This window comes from Onychostruthus taczanowskii, unplaced genomic scaffold (genome assembly GCF_017590055.1).
Source record: "Onychostruthus taczanowskii isolate IOZ18803 unplaced genomic scaffold, ASM1759005v1 scaffold13, whole genome shotgun sequence".
NCBI classification, from domain to species: Eukaryota; Metazoa; Chordata; class Aves; order Passeriformes; family Passeridae; genus Onychostruthus; species Onychostruthus taczanowskii.
In genome coordinates, this window is record NW_024498462.1 from 6208080 (window position 1) to 6231638 (window position 23559).

The window sequence follows — 23559 nt, forward strand, 5'->3', positions numbered from 1 at the left end:
TTCTAGTGTGTAATTTCATCATACACATTATTGTACATTATTTAAAAAATTAGTATCTGTTATATAAAGCAGTGTGACTGTTATAGTTTGTTTTTCTTTTGTCATAATGTCTTCTCTGCAGGGATGGCTCTTAACACTTTAATATTTTTTAAATACTTTATCCAGTTCTTTTAGTGGTGATTGAATTGTCTTCATGTGTCAGTCAATCATAACTCAAAACAAGGTTTCCAATTTGACTTTTCCTTTTGTCTTTCCATTGTCATCCCTTAGTATTACTGTTTTATTTACTTTTCTGATTTTAATTTTATTCACATAGGTGAGTATCAACGTTTTCTGTTAGAAATCCCCATATGGTTACTGAAAGGCACCTTACCAATGGTGATAACACAGCCTGTTATTTTAGGGTAGTTACGTTGAGAAATGTAGTTTTTTCCCCTTCCCTGCAATGTAGACATTCAGTCTCATATGCTCCTCTATCCCTACATTTTGTTCTGATGATGGCAATCACATTGAGCTACAGAGGAAGGGTAAGTAATGTTTATTATCTTTCCTCAAAATCACGACTGTAAGTATTTTGGGGAAAACAAGTCAGTGTAGTACTTGGGATCATAAAAATAAAATGGATTTACTGGTATGGCCAGTTTCATAGGACTGCAATATTCAGGTATTGGAGCTTTTGCTGATATTGCACAGTTCCTAGACAGAAAACATACTTAGGGTTGGAACGGCAAACAAAAATGCAAGCCATATGAATTATGTGCAGATAAAACTTTCTTTTGGAAGGCATGGGTAAATGATTTTATAAGTAAGTCACACAAATATCAGAAGTTAACTGGAAAACATTGCTGCTTTGTGTGGTTGGGATAGAGTTTACTATACTTTTGTTGAGGAAAAGTCATTGTCCTTATGGAATTCAGAGCAGGAAGTACAACCTAGTCACTGGGCAGGATGATTATTGGAGTGTTTTATATATTCTGTGTTTCAAGTAAAAATAAGATGTTTTCCATGTTTCCAAGTAACCTCTCCAGACTAACTGTGCCAGTACATTTCTGAGGCTGTGTACTATTCTAGACACCCTTTACAAAATACACTCATGAAATAACTGTATAGATACAGTTTGAAACGTAGAAAGCAACAAAAGGGAGCAATAAATTTTGATTAATTTGCTGGTAGTTAATAGCACTCACTACCATCTTCCAATCCAGCTGTTGAATGACTGCATTGCTTCTAAGTGGCTTTTTACTTGCAATAAAGAAATCCTTGTGCTTGACATACCAGTTTCATAGAAAGCAACAAAAGGGAGCAATAAACTTTGATTAATTTGCTGGTGCTTAATAGCACCACACTCACTACCATCTTCCAATCCAGCTGTTGAATGACTGCATTGCTTCTAAGTGGCTTTTTACTTGCAATAAAGAAATCCTTGTGCTTGACATACCAGTTTCTTCTTGAAAAAAGAATGAAAATGTTTAACATGCATTGTGGTGCTGCTTTGTAATATATATTGAATGTCATTGTTTCTGGTTCTTAAACAAATTGTCTTGTTTTTACTCCACTTTTTCGTTTTCTTTGCAGCTTTGATTTGCTTATTTTGAAAGAGGTGGTGCAGAAAATGGCGGGGATAGAAATTACTGAAGAAATGACAATGGAGCAGTTGGAAGCCATGACTGGTGGAGAACAGCTGAAAGCTGAGGTGTGTTTGTGTTAAATTTAATAATAACTGTTGCTTTTTGTTGGTGGTTCTAAAGACTCTGGTTCAAGAACTCTGGCAGCACAGCTGAGAAGGGTGTGTGCTTTATCAGAGTTGCCCCCTCTTCTGAGCTTACAAGCCTTGAGACAGGCAGCCAAGGCAGTGTAGATGTGAACCTTAGTTCTTGTGCATCACAGCTCTCATACTCAGTAGTGTTACAAGACAGCCTGTGCATTCCAGCAGCCACTGAGCTTGGGTGTGCTGCAGTCCTGCTGGCTCAGCCCTGTTCAGGGGGAGTAGCAAAAACTGATTAAAGCAGGCAAGACTGGTTAGTTTCTGATTCTTCTATACATATGTTGCAGTGCAGGATCCAGAGAGGTTTACTGATGGACACTAAACTCTATTGCTGTTAATTCATCAGTATTTCTGTAGTCAGCTTATATGGATTCCATTCCTGATGCACTGTTTTCCAGCTTGGGTAACTTTTTCTGTACTGTGCAGGGTGGATACTTTGGCCAAATCAGGAATACAAAGAAATCATCTCAGAGATTAAAAGATGCATTATTGGACCATGATCTTGCCCTCCCACTGTGCCTGCTTATGGCTCAACAGAGAAATGGTGTTGTCTTTCAAGAAGGAGGGGAAAAACATCTGAAGCTGGTGGGAAAACTGTATGATCAGGCAAGTAAAAACACCTGTATTTATGAGATCCCCTTCTTTTTGTTAACTTCTAGTGTATCAGCACAATATGTGAGGATTCAGCACATAAATAACAAAATTATGTATGAGAATCTAGTACAATAAATACAAACACATAGGATTTTTAAAACTAATTGCAGGGTTGTTCTGTTAAAATATATGGGTGTATTAAAAGTTTATTATGTTACATTGACAAGTGACCTCTGAGTAAAAGAGCAAAGCATCCTTTGTCATAAAAAGTTAAATTCTTATTTTTTAAGTGTCCATTGTGTTTTCCCAATCTTACTTTGGTAGTGAAACTTCCTTTTTTTAAAAAATAGTTCTGTTGCTGCCTTAGGCAGTAGGAACTAACTGCATTCCATTCTGGTAGGAGAGAATGCTCTTGACTTCTGCTGGCTTTTCTAGGTGGGGTTTTTTATTTTATTGTTCTTCCCTGATGAGAAATTTTTTGCTCTACTATTTGTTGTTAGCATTTTAAACAAGAAACAAAAAGGAAAAAAAAAAGGCAAACTTTGAAGCTCTACCTAACTTAATTGTTGAACAAAATAATGTTTGCTAACTTTTTGTATTTTTTACTTGTAGTGCCATGATACCCTGGTACAATTTGGTGGGTTTTTAGCATCCAATCTAAGCACAGAGGATTACATTAAGCGAGTGCCTTCTATTGATGTTCTCTGTAATGAGTTTCACACACCTCATGATGCTGCATTTTTCCTCTCAAGACCCATGTATGCACACCACATTTCAGTGAGTACAACTCTTCCATTTGTCTGCTCCTAGTGTTGCTCTGGTACCTGTTACCAGAACACGTGGTAGGTTCCAGATAAAGTTTGTTGGCTAAATAAAACTTGAAAAGTTTTATTAGTAGAGTTACAAATAGAAGCTGTGGGTTGGAACAGGTTGTCCTTAATCATCTTAGGAAATGTGGCCCATGTGTAAACTTTCACACAACAGACAGAAGTCATAATGAAGTCACTTCTTTGGATGTCTTGGGTTATCATTAGGAATTCTCTCCCTCCTTGTTCCCTCAAAGGTGTAAGTTGTTCTGCATGTGTTTTAGAAGGATTTTTGCTGTGGAGGAAAATGTTGCAGCTGCAAAATGGTGTGCTGTCTCAGGAAGTGTCAGAAATGAATTTGTTCCTGCATCTAAAAAGTTGGATATGGAGAGCAGTTTTTGCTTGGTATAGCATAATGTGTTACTGTAACAACAGGTAGCAGCATCAGTGAAGAAAGACAAATCCATGCAATGAGGATGAAGACTAAAGTTCTGTATGAGGTTCTTCGGTGCTTTGTGTACTGACTTTTCACAACTAAATGTTGTATAGAAAAGTTTTAGAGAAAAGATAAATTATATTATTAAGTTTAATTTTTGTGTATCTAGATTAGTTTTTTATTTCTTTTATTTTTTTTTTATCCACAGTCCAAGTATGATGAACTAAAAAAAGCTGAGAAGGGAAATAAACAGCAGCACAAAGTTCACAAATACATTACATCATGTGAGTTGGTGATGGCTCCTGTTCACGAAGCTGTGATTTCTCTGCACCTCCCTAAAGTCTGGGATGACATCAGCCCTCAGTTTTATGCTACATTCTGGTCTTTAACAATGTATGACCTTGCCGTGCCACACAGCAGCTATGACAGAGAAGTCAATAAACTTAAAGTCCAGATGAAAGCCATAGATGACAATCAGGAAATGGTATGTTGATATAATTTTGTTGTCCAGTTTAAGCTTTCTAGCCTTGAAAAAGTTTCTTTTCATAAAGTGTTATAAGCTTGTTTTGATCTGGGAAGTTTTGTCACCTGGTTCATCTATTCTGATTTGCCACATTAACATAATTTGGATTGACTTTCCTTCATAATTCTCATGTTAAAAGTACTAGTGACTCCACTAAGTGAAAGTTACTGGAAGATCAGTTTCAGAAAGCAAGTCTTTATACCTGTATGTATGGTTTTCTGTTCACTCTTGTTTTAACTATAGTCAGCCGGTGTTCATAAAAATCAGTTGATTATTAGAGAAGGACATTTTTGAGTGAAAAGTTTTTTTCAAGTATTTAGTATTACCAGGAACTTATTGCTCTGTCTACAGCAAGTTTAGGTATAATACTCAATGAGTTATGCTGACATTTTACAGCCTCCAAATAAAAAGAAAAAAGAAAAAGAACGTTGCACAGCTCTGCAGGACAAGCTCCTTGAAGAGGAGAAGAAACAGTTGGAGCATGTGCAGAGGGTTCTACAGAGACTGAAACTAGAGAAAGATAACTGGCTTCTGGCAAGTAAGTGTGTCTAAGGGAAATGCTGTGGATGTTTTTGTAGTTGTCAGTGGCTCGTCTCCAGAACTTCCTTGCACTAACACTCTTAATGTTTATTTGAAAATTTGATTTTTTCTATGTTGAGGTCTGTTAGCAAGGTAAAATTTTAGTTAGAATGTAATGTGTCTTTGCAAATGCTGAGTAGTTGGCTTTCATAGAGAAATTTTTTGTTACTTGCCATGTCAAGACCTTTTAAATTTTGCCCTAATTTAGAAAATAAGTTAGAGATTGACCAATTTGGTGGAAATTTGTAATTGCTGGCTGGCTTGTACTTGCTAACTGCAGTTAGAATGCTGCTAAGTTAGTATAATTGCTACAGGACAAAAAGTAAACATGTAAAGTCTCAATGATTGGTCTGAGTTAACTTACTTTGTTTGAGTCCTGTGATTAGGAGCAATATGCCAGGGTTTGGGTGGTGGCATTAACCCCGTTCCAATGACAAGATAAGTGTTGGGCCAGCCTAACAGCCCCATGCAGTGAAACAGCATGCATGTGTTTCATAGAGCAGATATGCAGCAAGCAGAATCAAGTTTTTTCTCCTACAAAACATCTGTAATGTTTCATGTTGCTTGTGAACTCTGCTGGTATGGTTAATCTGAAATGTTTTTCTCTGGTCAGTTTTCTTCTCTGGATGAACTTTGAGTTTGTAACTGGAAGTAGTAGTTCGTCTGTCCCAAGAAGCCTAGCATAATCCAGTGGAAAAGAGTTTTGTTGTCCAACTCATGTAAGATCCATCCAACTGGTTTAATGAAGAAACACTGTTCCCTATAAGTATTTAATGTACTGTAGCAAATGAACTACAAGAAATTATGGGTTGAAAAGTTACTGCCTGATTAAAACTTGGTCTAGAGGTGACTTGGTAAATTTGTCTACTTAAAGAAGCACCCAAAAGTGTGTAGCAAATAATTTACATACAGGTACACGTCTCTCTCTGTGGGATACTGGAAATAGCTTATTGTTAGCTCTTGTGCTTGGGCTTCAGCTGAAGGAAGTTTCCCAGCATTGTATCCAGAGGCAAGCTTACTATTTCAGCAGTTTGTCCATTAAAATAAATAATCTGTAATTGCACTACACAAGGAACTAGAGCAGCACATCCACTGTAGTAGTGGGTTTTTTTATTGTATTTTAAATTATTGATATTTATTTTTTTAAGACTGGCTTCCTGTCTACAAACTTTTGGTAGTGTTTGTACCCTTGAGAATAGGTTAATATTTGGCAGAGTAACCTGGTAGCTTTAGCAATTGAAGACTACCTGTTCTGACTGGCTGTTTGCTTTGTTTGTATGCTTCTGAAGAAACACACACTTGATTGTCCTATGAACTGTGATTCCCTTGATAGATTTTTTTTTTCTTTTTTTTAGGCATCAAATGTTTGTTATAATCTTTGAAGGGTAGTTACTAAAATTAAAAAAAGTCAACAAAAGTTTTGACAGTCCTTTCTTGAGCAAGCTTTATTCCATGAGCATCGATAAATTGAAGCAAGTAAACCCTGGGTATTATGACTTGTGACCTGTGCAAAGCCACCAGTGGCCCTTGTGAGGATCATGACTGTTCTTCCTTTGAAGGCATCCACTTGCAGTCTTTAGTTCTGTATTTGCCTCTGACCTTGCTTTCGTGCTGTACATTCCTCTCAACTTGTTTTTGTGCTCCTTGTTGCCATGGGAGCAGTTTGGGTATGTGTTAGGCTGTTGAGTTTGCCAACCTGTGGTTGGTCAAACAGAAGCAGGTAACTCTTGAACTTGACACAGTGCAGTCTTTTACTCAGTGGTAGAATGAAACTTTTCACAAAATGTGTGTGTATTGGGGTGGTGGTTTATTGAAAGCTGTTCTTCTTTAAATTCCTCTGTGTGTTGGATTAATTGGAAAAATTATTATTAATGGATTCTATAGAGACAGCATGTTCTTCAATTTTAAAGGAAACCGAATTGAAAGTCATCTCCATGTAGAAAGATGAAAGAAGGTGTTCTAGGGAAATAGCAGGTGGTGTTCACTTTGCTGATGTGCACAATTTGAGCAGGTAGAGAAGTTTATTGAAGCTTTCCCAGAACCTGTTTTTAGCTCCATTGTGTGAAAGAAGAATTTTGCCAATAAGAAATAAACATTTGCTACATCCACCCTGCTGTTCTCTCCCCACCCTCAAACTGTTGCACTTACATTGACTTTTTCTGATCACTGCCAAAGATATGTCTGAAATCAAACACCAGAGTATGGATCTGTCATACTGAACTCCTTGGGAAGTGAGTAGTTGAATGATAAACCATTAATTTACTTTATTTTTATTTTCTTTTTTCCTCCCTCAACTTCTGTTTTTTGAAGAATCTACCAAAAATGAGACTATCACCAAATTTTTACAGTTATGTATATTTCCTCGCTGCATTTTTTCGGCAATTGATGCAGTTTACTGTGCTCACTTCGTTGAACTGGTGCATCAGCAGAAAACACCCAATTTCTCCACACTTCTCTGCTATGACCGAGTAAGTAGCTACAACTGTGTGTGTAATTTCATCATTACCACTGCAAACATCCCAAACTAGTGTCTCCCCTGCCTCCCAAAAGAGGTAAACAAGATCCTGTGGCAATCAGGTCACTTTTGTGCTTCAGATCTTCTTATCAAAGTTTTCTTCAAGCTTCAGGTGTTTATTTTCAAGAAATGTTGTTGGTACTTTACCCTAATGAGTCTGGAGTTTCAGAGCAAAGTCATTAGCTGTCATAGGAGTTGTTTTCAGGTTTTGTAGCCTTTAAGTAATTTGCGTTTCTATGGCCTGCTCTCATTCTCCCATTTTAGCTGTGTGTTCCCCTCTGCTGTGGAACAAGTTTTCTTATGCTTGTCCCCCACCAGCAACATCCTTGGGACCCTCCTGACCCTGGCAAACGGTGCTACAGACAGTGGGCTTGTTTGTGTCACTGCACCTGCTCTGATTTCATGTGTCCAAAAGAGCATTTCTTCTCAAGTAGCCCTATCTGATGGACTGGTGTGGGCCAGGAAAAAAAACCACTTTTTTGCATCAGCTTGGCTGGATGTTTACTTCTACCAGCTCAAATCATTATTAATTTGAAAATAAAATACTTATGTCAGTGAAGACAACTATCAAACAGTGTGTCAGCAGCAGCTGTATGCTTGGATTCTGGCTGAGTATGAAGGACCAGCACTTGGGAAACAAACAATATTTTATAAGCAGTCTCTGTTGTATTTATAAACCAGCTTAATGGTGGTTTAGATGAGAGAAATTTATAATTTTTTTGGGGTTTTTTGCTTGTGTAATTCAGTAAGGTCATAATAATGTTTTCTTGCTCTATTCACAGGTTTTCTCTGATATTATATATACAGTTGCAAGTTGCACAGAAAATGAAGCCAGTAGATATGGCAGGTTTTTATGCTGTATGCTGGAGACTGTGACCAGGTGGCACAGTGACAGAGTCATATATGAAAAGGTATAGGAAATTACTAAAATGAGTTTGCTCATTAGAATATGTACTAACCATTTGTGTAATCCAGCCCATGGGGGTTTAAAAATGGGTTTAGTGAAACTGTTAGATTTAAAAACAGTGCAATTGGATTTTTCTATGGTGGTATAGTCCTAAAATTGACTTGTATTTTACTATAATTCATGTAGTTTTGGTAGAAGTAATTTTGTATGGTGTTAAAAAAATATATTCAGTAAAAAACCCTTGCCATTTCTGATTTTCACATAGTTTACCTTGAAGATAATTTAGGGATCATATGGAAACTTTCTTTAATACTCCTTACACCAGCTAGTTAAATTATGAGTGATCTTTTCTCTCACCCATAACTAAAATTTTAAAGCATAAATTAGCTTAAAAAAAATCAAGATAGTCTTGTAAAGTGTGATTGTGTCTCCTTCTTTAGAGTTTAGAATTTAGAATTACCAGTTTTGTTTCCCAAAAAATAATTTTTTTCTGTTTGTTGATGTTCATGTAGGAATGTGGCAACTATCCAGGCTTCCTAACTATATTACGAGCAACTGGATTTGATGGTGGAAATAAGGCTGATCAGTTGGATTATGAGAATTTTAGACACGTGGTACACAAATGGCACTATAAATTAACTAAGGTATATAGAGATGCCAGAAACCTTATGTGTTTTGAATGCTTTAAAAAAAACCCCAACTTCATTAGATTTAATTTATGTTTTAGGCTTCTGTGCACTGTCTGGAAACAGGTGAATATACACATATCAGAAACATCCTGATTGTGCTGACCAAAATCCTTCCATGGTATCCCAAAGTGCTGAACCTGGGTCAAGCCTTGGAAAGAAGAGTACACAAGATATGTCAGGAAGAGAAAGAGAAGAGACCTGATCTATATGCATTGGCTATGGGGTAACAACAACTTATTTAAGAAAGTGGTTAAAAGTGGATCATGAAAGGCATCTAAAGACTCGGAACTGTTACAGTCCTAACATTTGATTTTTACCTTATCACAGAAGATTTCGCTATCCTGCATCTTGGTGCTGGCAGTGTGAATGAAAACATTCATTTTGTGCTGGATGATCACTAATTTCCTTTACAAGACTTTAGTAAAACCCTTAAAATAGTAAAGATTTCTACTCACAAGAGCATAGCTTAATTTTAAAGAAATAATATAGCAGCAAGGAGATAGGAGGGATAGTAAAAGGAAGAAAGCCAAGGGCTATTGCTGCAAGACTGTTTAGATATTGAAAGTGCATATGATTCTAAAATGCTTAGTTACATGTTACATCTTCCTGTGGTGAATGTGGAATCATCCTCGTATGCCTGAGGGGCAGTTCAGGTTGCCCTAAGAGTCTGAAGTTTTGTCAGCAGTCAGTTTGTTCTGTGTGTTTGGCCAGGGGTGTGTGTGTGTGGTGGTGAGGAAGAGGGTGTGGAAGTAGGGCTGCTTCTATGTCTAGTGGGTTTGTTTGTTTTTCTTTTTCTTTTGAGCTCATCAATATAGGGGGAAGAAACTGTGTATCAGTTAGGAAAAACTGTGAAATAAATAACAGATGAACTGTTAGATTAGATCCACATTTAAGATTCAACCCATGTTTTGCTTTATGTTTGTGCATATTTAACAATCTGTGCGACTTGCAGCTATTCTGGACAGTTGAAAAGTAGGAAGCCTTTCATGATACCTGAAAATGAATTTCACCACAAAGACCCACCTGCCAGGAATGCTGTACCTGCAACAGTACAAAATGGGCCAGGTGGTGCTGGGATGCCTACGTCTCTCACAATAAATACAGTTAGACTGGAAGAGGGCACTACTGAGGAGACTGGTAAACACACCTATGATTATTATATGTTTATTTTTAGTAGAATTTTTCTGACAGGCTTTTCTCAAAATTTGCCTCATTAAGCTAAAAAGAAAAAATATAAATGTGATGCTAAATAGGATTGGGTGTGTTCTTTATTTTCACTTGGTTTTGGGAGAGAGGATCTGCTGCCTGTTTTAGCTGTTAGCTACACGTGACCTGACATGACTATGCTCAGCTACTTGTTGTATTTTAACCAGTAGGTTATAGATTAACTTGTTGAAATAGATCTGTTTTTTTCTTTTTTTAAGCAGATAAACTAAAGGAGAAGTCTCAGGGTGTGGTGAAAGTTATTAATAAAACTGTCAACGCTACACCGAAGGTGACAACAAGCAATGGAAACAGTGCATCTAATAGGTGAGAAAAACTGTTCTTACACAGTCTCTATTTTCTTCCTTCCACAAAAATACACTTGGAAATGATCTGCCTTTTAATTTTACTTCTGGGTTCTGTGTAAATAGCTCCCACTTCTTGAAAGTTTAAAAAATGACATTATTTCTTTTAAAATACACAGTTTTACTGATAAGTGCATTTCATTTTAGCTACAAAAGAGAAATGAGAACATTTCCTTGTTGCTATTCTGATAAAGAAACAGTAAATCTGAAATCTTACAGTGTCTGCTCCAGGAAATTCTGTCAAACATTCGTAAAACTTCTGTGATAAAGCTAGAGCTGTGTTCTGTATCCATGCTAATTGGCCATTTTATTTTTGATGCAGCAAAATTATTAAAGAGAAAGATGATAAGGAAAAAAGCGGGAAGGAAAAAGATAAAGAAAAAAAAGACAAGACTCCAGCTGCCACTCCGGAGATGAAGGCACTTGGGAAAGATGGGAAAGATAAACCGAAGGAAGAACGGGCAAACAAAGATGAGAAAGCAAGAGAGATCAAGGAGAAAACGCCAAAATCTGACAAAGAGAAGGAAAAGGTGAAGAAAGAAGAAAAAGCTTCAAAAGAAGAAAAGTCCAAGACGGTTGTTACCATCATTGAGTCGAAGTCAACTGCAGAAAAGGAGAGAGAAAAGGAGCCATCCAGAGAAAGAGATCTAGCAAAGGAAATGAAATCCAAGGAAAATGCTAAAGGAGGAGAAAAGGTGCCAGTAGCTGGGTCCTTGAAGTCACCTGTTCCCCGATCAGAAACATCAGAATCTGAAAGGGGTAAGTTTCAATATTTAGTTTCTGTTCTTGTCTAGAACAGAAAATGTCACTTGAAAATCACTGCATGTCAGAGAAGTTGAGAGAGAATCGTTACATAGTAAGTAAGATTTTGGCACTGGCTTTTCAATACAGTCAATAGCTGAAGGAGGTAGTCAGAATATCTCTAAAAGGCAAACTATGGGAATGCGTGAATTTCACACATCTCCAGTGAATGCTTGTTCTCACAAAGCCTGCCATTTTTTTAATGGAAGTCTAAATTGACTTTTATTAAAATGTGTTAGTATAACTTTGACCATGTAAGTTTTGCAAAAGTGTTATGCAAAAACCTCGTGTGTACTTTGAGAGCTTCATGACAACCTTTGAATTGGAAGAAAACAGGGAAAGGGAAAGATACAGGCCTCTGCATCCTTAAGAAGGACGCAGAAAGCTTTATCAGTCCCTTCTTGCATTAAGGGTGAGCAAATCCTTAAGTTATTATCTGAGGCTGATGTTGAGTTTTATATTTGTGCTGCTTAAGGCAAACCCCATAAGGGAGGATTGTAATTATTTTCTGTTCGGGTTCTTCATGGAAATTCTGAAATTCAGATGCTGACTTGTATAAAATGGAAGTTTGGAGTGAGCATAATTTTGCAGCAGTTTGTTCACATTACACTTTCGCTGCAAACTTTTGTAAAGATAGTCGAAGTCATAAAGATGCTGCTAACTCTAGATAGCTTCAGGAAAACAAAATTCACATAGTGGTAAGAAATCTAGCTGTGATTGTGTTGGTACTTCACAAAGTTGTATTATTTCATTCTGAAACTCTTTGAACTGTTTTAATAATGCCATTGTTCTGTTCTTTCCTCAGAACAAAAACGCCGCAAAGTTGATACACATTCTTCTCCATCACATTCCTCAACAGTAAAGGTTAGTATAGCCTGAGGAAGGCAGCACCCATGTTAGGCTCACAAGTTTGGGATGCCAGTATTCGACTTCCTTCAAGTTTTGTGCCAAGTATACACTGGAACCACTGGAGGTTTTATGTTGCATTAGAAAATGCATTCCTTTTCTTTATTGGCGGACTGTCTTTTTTTCTATAAAAATATTTTTTAATTAACCAAAATAATGCTTCAAGGACCTAGCACAAATTTTGTAAAATAGTGTTTGGAAATTTCAAGAGAATTTTTACACAGAAGTGCCTCATTGCTTTAAGCAGTCAGTTTTTTTGGAGTGCAATGGTAGCTACAAGCAAATGAGTCTTTGCAACAGAGTGGAGCATATTTTTCTGCACTTCTTTGAAGAATCTGTAGCACTGAAGATTCCTGGATGATATGGGATGTACGATACCTCTGAATTCATCAGGCTTCTTGATGAGCATCATACCGATATGTGCCTTCTAAGGAGGAGTCTTGAAAGGAGTTCCATTTTAAAGTCTCCTTGGTGATCAGTTCTCCTGTAGTTGTGTATATTCAGTGCGCATGCAGCTTCTGTTGTACCTTCCCTTCGAGGTTTGTTTATTTCCAATGGGTTCCCACCATGTTGAGCCCTGCGTTACGATAAAACCAGATGTGGCCACCAAGCCTCCTACCCAGCAAAGAGAAACCCCAAGCACTCAAGCGCAGCACAAAACCATGGGCGTAGCCTACTTGAAGACTCAGGGTAGCCATTCCTTGCTCCATATTTATATTATTTCTAAGCCATCTATATTCATGGAATCTTTGAATTTGCAGTACGTTGAACATTTAAAACTGTAAGTTACCAATACTTCATCGAGAGCACTGTGATGGATTATGTGGGTCTTTAAACTTCACCATCTTACCAACTTTAGAACAAGCTCTTCTCTTTTTTTCCGTTTTTTTCAAAGTACATATTTTTCTATGTAAGATTTACTTAAAATATTTAACTTAATTTTGGAGAATTCAAATAGCTTTTACTAGTTTTGAGGAAACAGGTGACAGTGATAACTACTCAAAGATGTCATTTTTTATAAACAGCAGCTTAAGGTCATTCTAGAGTGACTTCTACCACATTTAACTGAAAGTGGAGAAGATACAGGTTTACAAGTACTTTAAACCTGTTTCACCTCTTGTTCAGCTGTATTTAGAGCTGACTACTTTTTCTTTATATTTTTGTCTAGCCAGGAGAGTGTGTATTCACTGTTTTAGGAAGAATTAGATGTAGACTTATTTTGTAGTTGATTTAGTAGCAAAGTCTAGAGAATAGATAATGACTGTCTTTTCCCCACCCCCACTTTCTTTTTAAAAAGTATTTCAGTTTCTAGCTTTATTCAAAGTATGGTATTAACATAAGATTTATTCCAGAAGGAGTAGCTGTTTTTTGTTTCAAGGGCACGGCCGTGCTTCCCAAAGTCCCTCTGGTTTCTGAAAACTATTCCAGCTCACGTGTCATCTCCGTTCATTTTCTACAGGACAACCTCAACGAACTCAAGGACTCTTCAGCAAAGGTTTGAATCTTTTAGAAACCAGCCAAGTTGATTTTCGTGTTTTGTTGCAGAGAGAAGTTAACTTTTGCTCTTGTGGCAAACTCCTATCAGAAATTCAAATTCCATTCCAGTAAATACTAGCATAGTAATAGAGGGATGGGGTTTTTTTTGTCCTCGTGTGTAAATCCTCTGTACAGGACATAAAGTTGATAATGGAGAAGCAACATAACAAAAATCCCCTGAATTTACCTTTCTGTCAATATTTTGAAGAGATGTCATATGTCAGTGTCTCTTCTATTCCTCTCTAAAACTTTTGGATACACAGACATGTCCTTATGATTAAGCCATTTGTTTGGCTGAAGAGCTAATAGAATGGCTAAAGTAGTTTTAGAGTTGTTTGAGGGGTTTTAAATACACCAATTAAAGAACAGCAGTTAGTTAAAGAATATTTGAGATGACTCTGGACTATTAATACTCTTTCTCCTTACAACTGTATTCATGTTCTAGTACTACAGTATTGTGTTTCTGAGCATCAGAGACAGCCTCCTGAATGATCATCTTTGTGTATTTGCTTCCTGTAAATTCACTTCTGTTTCATTATCTTAGGAGAGGGGATACTATGCTCTCAGGAGTTCCCAGAATCAGAATCCCAGGCTGGAAGGGATCAGCTAGTCCAACCTTTTTGGCAAAAATTTGGTAGAGGCAGGCTGGCCCAGCACCCTGTCTAGCCAGATCGTACAAGTGTCCAGTGTTGAGGAATCCATCACTTTCCTGAGGAGATGCTCCAATGGCTGATAGTTCTTGATGTGAAGTGTTCCCCTCTTGTGTCCAATTGGCAATCTTCCCAGGAGTAACTTGTATCCATTACCCAGTATTTTCCCATGTTAAAAGGGCATCTCCCTTGGTTGCCACCCTTGGTTTAAATACAGGGACATGGTGCTATGGTCTCCCCTACACCTTCTCGTGGCTGAGCAAACCCTGTTCACCCTGCCTTCCCTCTCATGTCAGCCTTCCCAAGCCTTGGAACAGCCTTTGTGGCCCTTCTCTGCACCATCTCCAGGCTGTCCACATCCTTTTTGTATAGCAGGGACCAAAACTGAGCACAATATTCTGGGTGTGGCCTAACAAGCACTGGGAATATTGTATTTTAGTCAGATTCTGTAACTATTTTGTTGCTCTTTTTAGAAGTCAAGCACGTTGTAACTGTTGTACAGTAACAGTCACAGCCACTGCACACCTGCTGTTGCATCAGGGCATGTGACAAATCTTCTAAAGTTGCTGTTAGTCTTTGATTTCACAGTCAGTACTGGTGTGTAACTAAACTGCACAAAGGTTTATCACTTGGAAAATGCTGGCCATTGGGACTTTTTGGATACTTTTTGGATTCACCTAGGATTACTTAGGTTCACTTAATTTAAAAATGTGTTATGGATTTCCGTGTTCTGTATTTACACTGTTGTTTTAGTTGTAGTTATCTTTATGCAGAGTATTCAGAACACTTTGTGCGTTTTAAATCAAAGTAGCTGTGATTCTTTAATGGACACTTGCAGGTGGACTTTTTGTTTTTAATTGAATTTTTCCAATACCAACTCTATCTGATTATAGGGATAGTGTATATGGGAAACATCCTTTAGTCTTACCACTGATGAAACTGCAGTGTCTCTAGATTGAATATAGATACTTTTATAAATCATCATATCTTGTATTTTTTTTAAATTAAAAAACTATAGTATTTGTCTTGAGCTTACCTCTACCTGAAGGGTGGTATATGGGAATCTGTAAAATCTCACTTTTCCCTTCCTTACTATACGAGTCAAGATTCAGTTAGTTAATTGAAATTCTGCTTATTTTTTCATTACTTAAGTTCAAGTTTTATTTACAAATATTTATTTTACTTATTAGCACATTGATTCAATTAAGCAGTGGAATTACTTGTAATCAAATTAACAGTAAACAGATTTATTGTTCTAGTTAATTTGAAAAGTTATGTTTTACAATTAACTGTAATGTGTTTGTGTAGACTAGCTGGAAGTGTATTGCAGTTGTGTGACCTTTTAATGGAGTTATTCTTTAAGTGTTTGGGAACTGGGGGGTGTCCAACCTGTTCCTTCCTTTTCTAAATGTTCTAATCTTTCTCACTTAATGAACTAATCTTCACTCTTCAGTGGCATTCTAACAGACTTAAAGCAGTTCATGAGTGTTCCCTGTACATGGTGTAAGACAAGTTAAATGTTCTTTACTTCCATGTACTTACTTGGGGAAGGGATGGGATGTTCACATGCGTGTAAGATTTATGAGTTCAGCTTCCAGTGAAAGTTAAAAGTCTAGTGCTGTTGTCTGCTTACAGACTCTCTTTATTCCTGACTTTGCTGAGTTTCTGGAGCCAGACAATGGAAATACTGGTTTGCACTGCAGGTTATAAAATAAATGGTGCCAGACTTGAGTTAGGTGTTGTTGGTTGTTTTTTTTTTTTTTTTTTGTTTTTTTTTTTTTTTTTTTTTTTTTTTTTTTTTTTTTTTTTGCTTTGGCATTTGTCCAAGTTACAAACCACACCAAAGCGCCCAAAATTTGATGTGTCATCAGCTGGCAGCATGGTAAAGGAGGTGGGGGAGGGTGGTTGTAGTTTCCCAAAACTCTGCTTTGCAGTGGTAGAGGAGCACTGGAGTCTGTCGTGAACAGCCATGCGAACACGAGAAATGGAATAGGAGAAAGCAGAGCTATGAGGTTGCTTTTTTCTCCTGTGGAAAGCAGCTCTAGGAGACAACTGAATGGGGCTGTTTGGAGAAAACATATTTGCATGTCATTGTCAGCAAAGAAGAGAGCAGGAAAAAATTTACTTGTGGAATGGCATTGTAGGAAATTTAATAAGAAGAGTGAAAAGCAAAAAGAAGTACGTAGTGCAAGAAGTGCTGAAGGTTCAGTCTGTTGTAGGAGAATAAAATTCCAGTGAAATGAAAGGAAAGAGACCTAAATTTTGTCAGTGTGACTTTTAACATAGGATCACTAACATCAGGTTTTGGTAAGTTAAACATTTACTGAAACTGGAGGACAGGATTACTTAAATTTTGAAAGCTGAAACACTAATTGGTTCGGTTCAAGTGATATCTTGATTGTTTTAAACTAATCTTCCACTTTTCTCTTTTGTTGGTGTCCTTTTAAGTAAGGTGTCTCTGTAAAAAGAAATACAGAGCACATTTTAATAAAGATATTTTTGTCCCCAAATAAAATTGTTAACTTATGGAACTGGGGAAAGAATGAAGTATACTGGTTTAAATCCATGTGCTGATGTAAGTTAAATAGCAAGGGAAATGGTTTTAATTTAAAATATGCGCTTAATATTTTTTTAGATCTAACTATATAATTGTTTTTAAAAAGGCATATAATTACTGTAATGTATCCATATTTATATAACAGATATGCTGCCTGTTTTATGGAGCTTACCAGAATTGGTTAGAAGAGAGAGTGGAATAATAATCTAGAATATATTAGAGAAAAGAACAATTCTTTTCTATGTTCAGCTGTTTTTCTCATTTGGAGGTTAGAAATTAGATTAAAAGGCATTATTGAAAGTATTGTCTTAAATACTTGTTGATGAATATTATTCTTTAAGAATAAATTATAGCTTGTTTAAGCAGCTGATTCTATTCACTTGCTCTGGGCAAGACTCCAGGCGTTAACTTAGTCCAGTAACGTTCATATCCTGTTCCTGTAGCCCCGTGTCTGATTTGTGGTCTTGCATCCAACAGTCCTGGTGAACAGTGTTGTCTGTAGTTAATATAAATGTTTCAGTTAAGAGAAAATATTCTTGAATTGAGTAAATAAGCTGTAGGTTAAATTATAGATGACAAGTTTGAACATGTCTTCAATCACTCTTTGTTTTGCCAATAAATTATGCTTAGTATTTGAGCTCGGTCTGATATATTAGAATAAGACTTTATTTACATGTATAGAAATACATATTAATATTTGGTGATGTTGCCTTAATTTAACAGCACTACATAAACCACACTACTCCAGCACTGTCCAAGAGTAAGGAGAGAGAAGTGGAGAAGAAAGATTTGGACAAGTCAAGGGAAAGATCCAGAGAGAGAGAGAAGAAAGATGAAAAGGACAGGAAAGATCGAAAAAGGGTTGGTGACATTTTTAATGAACTAGTTTAGACAGTTGGTATGTCCTTGGAAAGTTTTCTGTTCCAAGCCCTTGCAGTAATTGCAGTGATAATTGGCTGTACAGCCCATTTGAGCAGAAGTGATCTATATCAGAGGTGGCTTTTTTGTTCTGTTACTCTTTCAAGGGTTGGTTTGCAGTAATGCATTCAAACCTCTTCTCCCTCCAAACCGATCTCCAGAAACTTCACGTGAGACATAACACCTCAGTTATTTTTGAATACTTAGAATATTAGTTCTCTAAAATTAGAATACAAGCAGATGCTACTTCAGGAGTATGTTTTAGTGTGCTAACATCTGCATAATTGTATTTGGTGCCAGGATCATTCAAACAGTGACCGAGAGGTACCACAGGATTCAACTAAACGACGCAAAGAGGAAAATGGCACAAGTATGTATTTTATTTTTTGTGTGAGTGTTTGTCAGGCTTTTACTTGTTGTGAATTACAACTTTCTGTTCTGTTTTTAGCTGGTTCTTCAAAACACAGCAAAAGTGAAAGTCCTTCTGATTCCCCTCGCTTAAATGAAAAAGAGAAGGAGAAAAACAAGTCAAAGTCTTCAGGAAAAGAGAAAGGTGATTCAATCAAGGCAGAAAAGATGGAGAAGAGCTCCTCTGGTAGCAAAAAGGTAAAATAACATAATCTCCTCTTGTTTATTTGTTGTTGCTGCTGATAGAACAAGCTGATATTTTTTTCCTAAAATTTATTGCTGCTTTATGGCCTAAATTTAAAAGATATGCTGTGAATGTGTAAGAAAATGCTTCTGCAACTTTTCATATCTTGTGGCTTTAAATATCTCAGCAGTCGCTCCTGGCAGGAGCAGGATAGTTTGGAGGACTAGTTCATTTTGACAGTAGCCAGGAAAATTCAGAACTTAAAGGTTCTGAATAATCTAAAATATTTGCAGACTGCTCATAACTTACATATAAACTAGCCTGTAATTCAGATTTCCACATGCATGTGTCAGCACAGCTTCTTTTGGTGAAAGCAGGTATGTTGCAGTTGTATTCACCAAACTGTGGTTCTCAGTTGCAGCTCTGCTGCTGGCACTTGCCAGGGAACTGGGTGAGAAAGATAAAATACTCTCAGAAATCACAGAAGCCGAGTACTGTCATTTTGAGTGATGATTTTTTTTAGCTATGTCCAGTTATAATGTTAAATATTACAGTCCTCCTAAATGTCCTGTACAATGGGTACCATAATAAGCTCTTTTCCATATGTCTATTTTTAAAGGAATCAAGACATGATAAAGAAAAAGCAGAGAAGAAGGAAAAGCGGGACAGTACTGGGGGGAAAGAAGAAAAGAAACAATATCCTTTTAAACACTGACATTTCAGAAAATTTCTGCAAATGAGCTTCCTTTTATTATATGTGGCAAAATAGATATGTTTTTTCTTAACAATGAATTTACTCATAAATCTTCAGACAAGCATAGATAATGAAGATTCTTTCAGGAAAGGTAAAAATGTTTGTTAATTAATTCCTTTGATTTGGTATCTCCCGTGGGTCCTGTTGACTGGTAATGGATATACAGACAAAACAGCCTAAAATCACCCAGGGTAGTTGGGTGGTGTTTTGGGGGGGGTTTTGGTTGTTTTGTGGGGATTTTTTTTTGATTGATGCTGGTTCATGTTTGGGGTTTTTTGTGCGTATGGGTGGTTTTGGGTTGGGTTTTTTTAATATTACTATTATTTATATTTTAAAAATATTATTAGTATTTTAAATTTTTTATTACTGCTTGAGGAGAAAAATACATTCCTATCATCATTACAGAGAATGATATAGATGCTCAGGTTTTTTTTGGGTGGAAAAAAGAAGAGGTGGGGGATGTGGCGTGTCAGCAGTGCTTGGTGGAGTTGCGTCTTTATTGCTTTTTCCAGGAAAAGTGGCCATACAAAAGCAGAGGTGGATTTATGTAATTCTGGTAGTCATCAGCTTTGATAATCTACCTGCTACTTAGCAAAATCTTCCCTAATATGTAGCAAACTCAAGTTTTGTATCTTCATCTTACTTCAGCAAAAGCAGTTGTTTTGAACCACAATGCTACATAGTGCAGTTGGTCAGCTCATTGTCTCTGCATCATCTTTTATCTGGTCTGATGTGAGGAACAAGATAAAAGAAAACTTTGGCATGGAAACATGGACTATTTAAAGAAAGAAAAGAAACTTCAGAGTATTTTGAGTAACCCTTATTCAGACTGAATCTTCTGGAAAAATCTTTGTTCTTTGTAGTTGATGGGGCTCTGAATGGTTGGGGCTTTTTTCAGACCTGTGGAGCCATGTGGGCACCTAAATTTTGTTTTATGGGTATGAGGGCAGGGGTTTTTTCTCCTCTACATTGAGCCATTTTAGAAGTTTTGAAATGTTTGTTTTCAGTTATTTGGGAAGGAAAGTGTCCCAGTGAACTTAAATTAGTTCACCTGATCTATCCAACTTTAGTCACAGACTGCTATTAATCTTTATACATAAGGCAGTGTACAATTTTACATTCTAAGGAAAGGAAAAAAAAATTTTGAGTGTCTGAGAAAAGTCTCCACTCCTGGATTGTGACCTCAGAGCAAAGGGGGATTATTTGAAAAAGGATCTCATGTTCCATTTGCTGTCAAGGCTCATTCAGCCATGGTGGTTGAGGACACCTGAGTGAAGGGGTTTGGGTAACACAGCTTGTGCTGGTACCAGCTGCTCTTTGGTGCTAAAAAGATGGGAGTTCAGGTAATTACTTCTTAGTACTATTTCTTTTTATCTTCTTGAAATAAAAGATACTTCTGTGAATATTGTCTTAAACTGAAAATTATGAGCATTCTCTGGAAAGAATTTGCTGGAATTTTCTTGACTCTTTGTCCTTCATAGCAGTTACTGTCTGATCACTGTAGAGGAATCCCAGCTTTTTCCCTATTATTTTAAATGCTACTTTGGAACAAAAGGAAAAAGGCAGTCTTGGTAAACAAAGTTCACTACTGAGCACTTACAGCTTCTTTAATAATAAAATACGAAGTTTTGTCTTGACTAACAATTCAGTGTAAAGTGAGGATTTAAGGATATAAAGTCATTAGCTAAAAAAGCACAACTATGTTCTGCTGAGTGTAAATAACAAGTGCTCAGGTAAATGTCAGTTATACTGTGGAATTCACATCCAGCTGTGTAATGGGCTGGAGCTTCTGGCCTGGAACACTGACAGCACCCCACTGTGTGCATAGTGAAGTATGAAAAAGTGCTTTGTATAGCAGCACAGCTGTGGAATCTCATCCTGTCCTCCTGTTAAATCTTTGATATTGTTCTCCCTAATGTACAGTGTCTGATTGCATTTATTTCTTGCCTAATTTAGAGATAATAAGATTTTGAGGGGGTTGCACCTCTAAAGGAGTTTCTACCCTCACAAGTGACTACTTGTTTCCTATTTGTATGTTTAAATTAGTATTTCACTACTTGCAGTGCAGTGTTCATAGTAATGTAGCTCTTGCTGTGGAATAAGCTAGAGTTAGGGGATGATAAAAATAGTTTCATTTCTCCCCTCATTCTTTGAGCTGTGAATGGAATAAAATTCCATGAAGTTGTGAGATTAGTGTTCATTTGAACACCTAATTCTAATTATGTACACCTTTGTTGCAGGTGACATTGAAATGGGAAGATAACCAGCTGTGACCAGAAATGTATTTTCCAGAGTATAGATTGCACAGAAAATTGTGAATGAAGAGGACCCATCTGCATCTCCTTAAATTATTCAGTTCTCTGCTTTATTTCCCCATGCTAAGGACTTAATTGTTAAGTTGTACATTACTGTATTTTTAACTTGTTGCTTAGTTTCTTACACATTTATTTTCAGTACCTGGCTGAAAGTGTTACCTATTCCATATTTTAGCACAATGTGCTGCAAACAAACAGTTGCCATAGTGCAAATGAGGTTTCATGTGTACATAGTTCCACTTTAGTTTGTCAAAAATACTGCCTGAGTGTAGTAATTCTTTCAATTTGAAATTGCATTCTTTTAGATGTTTGAAAACCACAAATAAACAGTTATTGAACCTTTTTGGATTTACCTCATTTAAACTCAGTTTTTATTTATTACTTGGCCTGTTTTTAATATCGGTAACTAAAAACACGAAGTTAAGTGGGAGCACTGTTTTCATGCAATGCTTAGGGATTATTTGTATATTGTGTATAACGTTGACTTGTTTAAAAAAACAATGAATGAACTCTGTCCCATCCCAATCTAAACCTGTGCTCAGTTGTCCCTTGTCACACCTTTTGTTTGTCATGTTGTTTTTAGATTGATTGGAAATGCTCTCTTCAAAACTGAAATAAATTAAGTTTCAGTTACAGCTACAGGAGCTTTGTATTGCTGAACTTTAGTCTGAAAATTTCACAATGACATTTTTAAAAAAGAAAAAAAAGAATTTTTTTATCTGCTAAATTCTACCAGTGTAACCTTTTTTCTAAATAAACAATAGTTTTCTCAATGGGTCGTAAATCATTCTCTGTGTGGTCACTTTATGACTTCTCTGGATTGTTATGAAAATTGGATGTTAGTTGGAATCATGGTGGGGTGGTTCCTGTCCCTCTGTCCCTGCCCTTTTTTAGGTGCCAGGGGCTGGTTCTGGAGTGTGGTGCCTGCTGTGAAGTGACAGACGTGCTGCCCTTCTCCAGGGGTTCCCGGGAGCTCTGCGTTTGCCTTCCTGCATTCAGTCAAGTTTGCACCTTTCTTTTGAGCCATTTGTCCCTTGTCCAAAAGCCATTAAAAATCTCAATTTTGTATCAAATATTAATACTATTAAACACAGGGACTTCTCTTAAATATTTTGGGGTTTTGGTTTGTTGGAGTGTTGGTGAAATTTTTTTTTTTTAATACAGTATAAAGGGAATTTTGATCAAAAGCTGAGCATCCCTGGTGCTTTGTGCTTTCAGTAATCTGGGAAACATGTCTTGATGCATGTATTCAAAATACTAAATCTTAAGAAACTCTAGTGCTTATAGACTTGGTCAGTAAAACTCTCCTGATTACCTTTTGTTCTGATTACGGACTGAATCATAGATTACAAATCCTGGCCCTGCAGTGGAAGAAAGACAGAGACAAATTGGGAAGAGAATTGGGTGAGACTTACCCAGCTAATTGGAGGTGAGAAAGAATTACTAAAAAGAAGAGTAACTAAGCTAAATACTCAGTTTCTTTTAATTACCTCATTGGGGCAGTCTGAAATTAAACGCTTCTATCAAAGTCACTCCAGTCCTTGGGGTTTAGTGCCATGCGAATGAGGTGGGGCTTTGGGCAGGGCTGCCACACGAGCTGGGCAAAGGGGGTCACCGTGGGGGTCTCTGAATACAGCGTGATCCCCAAAGACCAGGGGCCCACCTGTGATCCCAGACACTGACAGGGAAACTGAAACAATAATTTAGAATTCAGCGGGAAGGAAGCATGCCTGTCCTGGCAGGAGCGTTTGTGCTCACCTGCAGGAGCCGTGCGGTGTTTGCAGTCCCTGGAAGCAGCAGGGGGGAGAAGGGGTGCGGGATGTTACACTGACCCTGTCATGGGTCTGGACAGTGCAGACACACCCCCAGCAAACTGCAGCAATGAGAAGGGAAGGATTAAACTCTGCTGTGGCTGGGACAAGTTGGATGTGCTCTGCAATGTCCTGATTTCCTGAGAGGGGGCACAGCAACAGTTTCTGGCCAATTTCATGCCTCTTGGGAGGGTTTTCTCTCCCAGATACATTGCAAAAGACAGCTGGTCCTTCTGATCCTTCCTCCTTATGTGGGTCTCTGCAGGGACTCAGGTGCATTTGTGGAGACAGCAGTGAGGGTTTGGTGATGGGAGTTGTACACAGAGTACAGCCAGGG

The 23559-nt window shown here is 37.3% G+C and overlaps 1 protein-coding gene across 6 annotated transcripts in view; it reads left to right on the plus strand.

Annotated features, from left to right (window-relative positions):
- THOC2 (THO complex 2) overlaps positions 1–22195 on the plus strand; it is a 49810-nt gene extending 27615 nt beyond the window's left edge. For 2 of the 6 annotated variants that reach the window (XM_041396321.1, XM_041396323.1), the window contains 20 exons: positions 1576–1693; positions 2192–2371; positions 2972–3136; positions 3810–4085; positions 4521–4662; positions 7014–7171; positions 8001–8129; positions 8638–8769; positions 8853–9037; positions 9767–9951; positions 10239–10344; positions 10705–11141; positions 11989–12047; positions 13549–13584; positions 17556–17693; positions 18051–18120; positions 18199–18356; positions 18962–19038; positions 19140–19187; positions 21337–22195. In XM_041396321.1, coding sequence (XP_041252255.1) covers positions 1576–1693; positions 2192–2371; positions 2972–3136; positions 3810–4085; positions 4521–4662; positions 7014–7171; positions 8001–8129; positions 8638–8769; positions 8853–9037; positions 9767–9951; positions 10239–10344; positions 10705–11141; positions 11989–12047; positions 13549–13584; positions 17556–17693; positions 18051–18120; positions 18199–18356; positions 18962–19038; positions 19140–19167 — 2779 coding nt within the window. In that variant the 3' untranslated portion in view covers positions 19168–19187; positions 21337–22195. Of the gene's footprint in view, positions 1–1575; positions 1694–2191; positions 2372–2971; positions 3137–3809; positions 4086–4520; positions 4663–7013; positions 7172–8000; positions 8130–8637; positions 8770–8852; positions 9038–9766; positions 9952–10238; positions 10345–10704; positions 11142–11988; positions 12871–13548; positions 13585–17555; positions 17694–18050; positions 18121–18198; positions 18357–18961; positions 19039–19139; positions 19188–21336 lie in introns of those variants that run through there. The other 4 variants (XM_041396322.1, XM_041396324.1, XR_005952048.1 and 1 more) reach the window with 3 other exon arrangements.
- Positions 22196–23559: the final 1364 nt, after the last annotated feature.